This window comes from Oncorhynchus clarkii, unplaced genomic scaffold (genome assembly GCF_045791955.1).
Source record: "Oncorhynchus clarkii lewisi isolate Uvic-CL-2024 unplaced genomic scaffold, UVic_Ocla_1.0 unplaced_contig_13929_pilon_pilon, whole genome shotgun sequence".
NCBI classification, from domain to species: domain Eukaryota; kingdom Metazoa; phylum Chordata; class Actinopteri; order Salmoniformes; family Salmonidae; genus Oncorhynchus; species Oncorhynchus clarkii.
Window position 1 is genome coordinate 189,256 of NW_027258022.1, and position 2,427 is coordinate 191,682.

Genomic DNA, 2,427 nt, shown 5'->3' on the forward strand with positions numbered 1-2,427 from the left:
TGTGTGTCAATAAATACAATTGGCGCAGGCTATCGATGTGACAAGTGGGATTGAGCTAGGCCTGAGGTCAACGGGCTATCCTTACAAGTAGGCTTTAAAACACTACATGGGCCAGACTCGACCTTACGTTTTTTAACACGATGATGATGGGAGGGGAATGCTAAATGCGGAAGCTGAAATTGGCATGATATATCACTTTGTAAACAGTCTTTTTGGCGATGATGCTAACCCTACGCCTCCTTCGAACAGACTAGGCCGGGTTTAAATAGGACTACGTCTCCTTTAAGCAGACTCGGCCTTGTCTACTACAGGACAACGTCTCCTTCGAATAGACTAAAGTACTTGCTGGCATTGGAAAAACATAAATAATGCGTGCTACTGCCAGGGTATACGATGGGCAGGGGCATCGGCATCAAGCATCTTCCCAGCAGGTTATTGTCTTTGTACAAGGCCGGGAGCTGCAGAGCCTTCCCCGGACCCGCGTCGGAGAAATCACCGTTGGGACCATCTAGCGCTGTTGAAATCTGTCTTTTCAATTTATTCCTTCGGTTCTGGAACCAGATTTTGACCTGCGTTTCCGTTAACTGGAGAGAACTGGCGAGGCAGGCGCGCTCGGCGCTGCTAAGGTACCGCTTCGTATCGAAAGTAGATTCCAGCTGAAAGATCTGTCTCTTGGAGAAGATTGTGCGAGTTTTTTTCTTGTTTATTATTGACAGTTGTTTTTTCTTGCCACTGCTATTATCACCGTCTCCGGTGTGATGCGTCGAGGAGCAGTCGTCGCCGCTGTCCCCGCTTTCGAAGCAATTATCGGTGATCTGTAACGAGTCTTCCCGGGTGATAGCGACGGCCGTGGGTCCTCCGGTTGGGCTACAGTCGTTATCCGGCTCTGAGAACAGAAATGGGACATAAATTGTATTCCGTAATATATATATAGCTTGACGCTGACAGTTTATCAGGCTACAATATAATGCTACACATATAAATGCATTAGGCCCGGTGTGTTGAATCAGGCTACAAAAGCGCAGTTTAGTCTGCTACAGTGCAGTGTTTAACGTTCATATTTGACCATATTAGGCAACAGTTGCCTACCTGCATCGTGTAGCCTTGTCGCGGGGTCCATTCTCCGTTGATGGTCATCGAACCAGTACAGTCCCGTGCTATTCTGTAGCCTGCTACCGGAATGACTGCTGTCAACTGTCTTCCTACCGTTGTTACCGCTCGAGTATGTCTGCAGGTTCAGAATATTGTCTATGGTGAATTTGAGAGACGCGGCAGTCGACTTGCATGACGCGTCCACTTTGCTCATCATTTTAGAGAAATGGTCTCTTTTCTCCCGCAAGGAATTTTGGAACCAAATGTCCCTGCGCTCTAGAAGTGGAACTTGGAACTCTCTTTCTCTCTTCCTAACGACGTCTTGACGATCCACGCACCATTTGCTCCATGCGAGGATGATGAGGGGATTGGACTGGGACTTTAGGGCGCGCCTCTCTCTCTCTCTCTCTCTCTGCCTCGCCTGTAACTTCCACGGACCGGATGGAACGTTGGTGCGCCCTCGTCCATTGGACAAGAGGAGTGCCTGCGAGGGGCCAATTGCATCAAGGGGAGGGGAAGAGAGAGAGAGAGAGAGAGAGAGAGAGAGAGAGAGAGAGAGAGAGAGAGAGAGAGAGAGAGAGAGAGAGAGAGAGAGAGAGAGAGAGAGAGAGAGAGAGAGAGAGAGAGAGAGAGAGAGAGAGAGAGAGAGAGAGAGAGAGAGAGAGAGAGAGAGAGAGTAGTAGAATGTTATCGTTTTCCCCTTCTTTTCTTGAGCCTGGCATCTGGTATAAAGGCTACGAAAGGAAGAATGGAAATTAATCATTATAAATCATTTAATTTGAGGTGTTCTGCATTTGAGGAATAGGCTATTTTATTTTTCTGCAGACATGGCTTTGGGTTGGTGAATATATAATGTCTAGCTATAGACCCTGCAGTTCTGCCTTAGAAGGTAGGCTTACCTAATACATCCTGTTTTAGACTTAACACCTGGTGCTGACCGGGTCCAATCCCGATGTCCACCGGAACGTTTTTGTCGTTGGGAGAAGCGGAGGTGGATTACGGCGTTTCAGCGTTTTCTTTTTAAATGACTGGCACGCGTTTTAATGAAGTTCACGTTTTAATGAGGCCTTTTCGACGAGCTGTAGTTTTCAAAGTAAAAAAAAAAACAAGAGAAACACCAATATAAATATATTATAAATAGTATTTACATGAATGTAGCTGGAATAACATATTAAACACAACATTTACTGTAAGTTAAAATAGCCTAGCTCCATTTCTGTGTGTAACTATTTCCATTTCATTTAGGCCTGCATTGCAATTCTTTAACGCATATTTATGTCTTTGCTTCTTATAAACTTGTTAACTGATAGAAGGGAACGAATAGAATAGAACCCA

At 45.7% G+C, this 2,427-nt stretch overlaps 1 protein-coding gene across 1 annotated transcript; it reads right to left on the reverse strand.

Moving 5' to 3' along the window:
* Positions 1–285: 285 nt before the first annotated feature.
* LOC139394552 (H6 family homeobox 4) lies at positions 286–1,306 on the reverse strand. Its single transcript, XM_071142646.1, has 2 exons — positions 1,090–1,306; positions 286–886 (listed from the first exon to the last, which is right to left on the reverse strand). Exons 1-2 carry the CDS (start codon positions 1,304–1,306, stop codon positions 306–308), a joined length of 798 nt encoding a protein of 265 aa, XP_070998747.1. The 3' UTR covers positions 286–305.
* Positions 1,307–2,427: the final 1,121 nt, after the last annotated feature.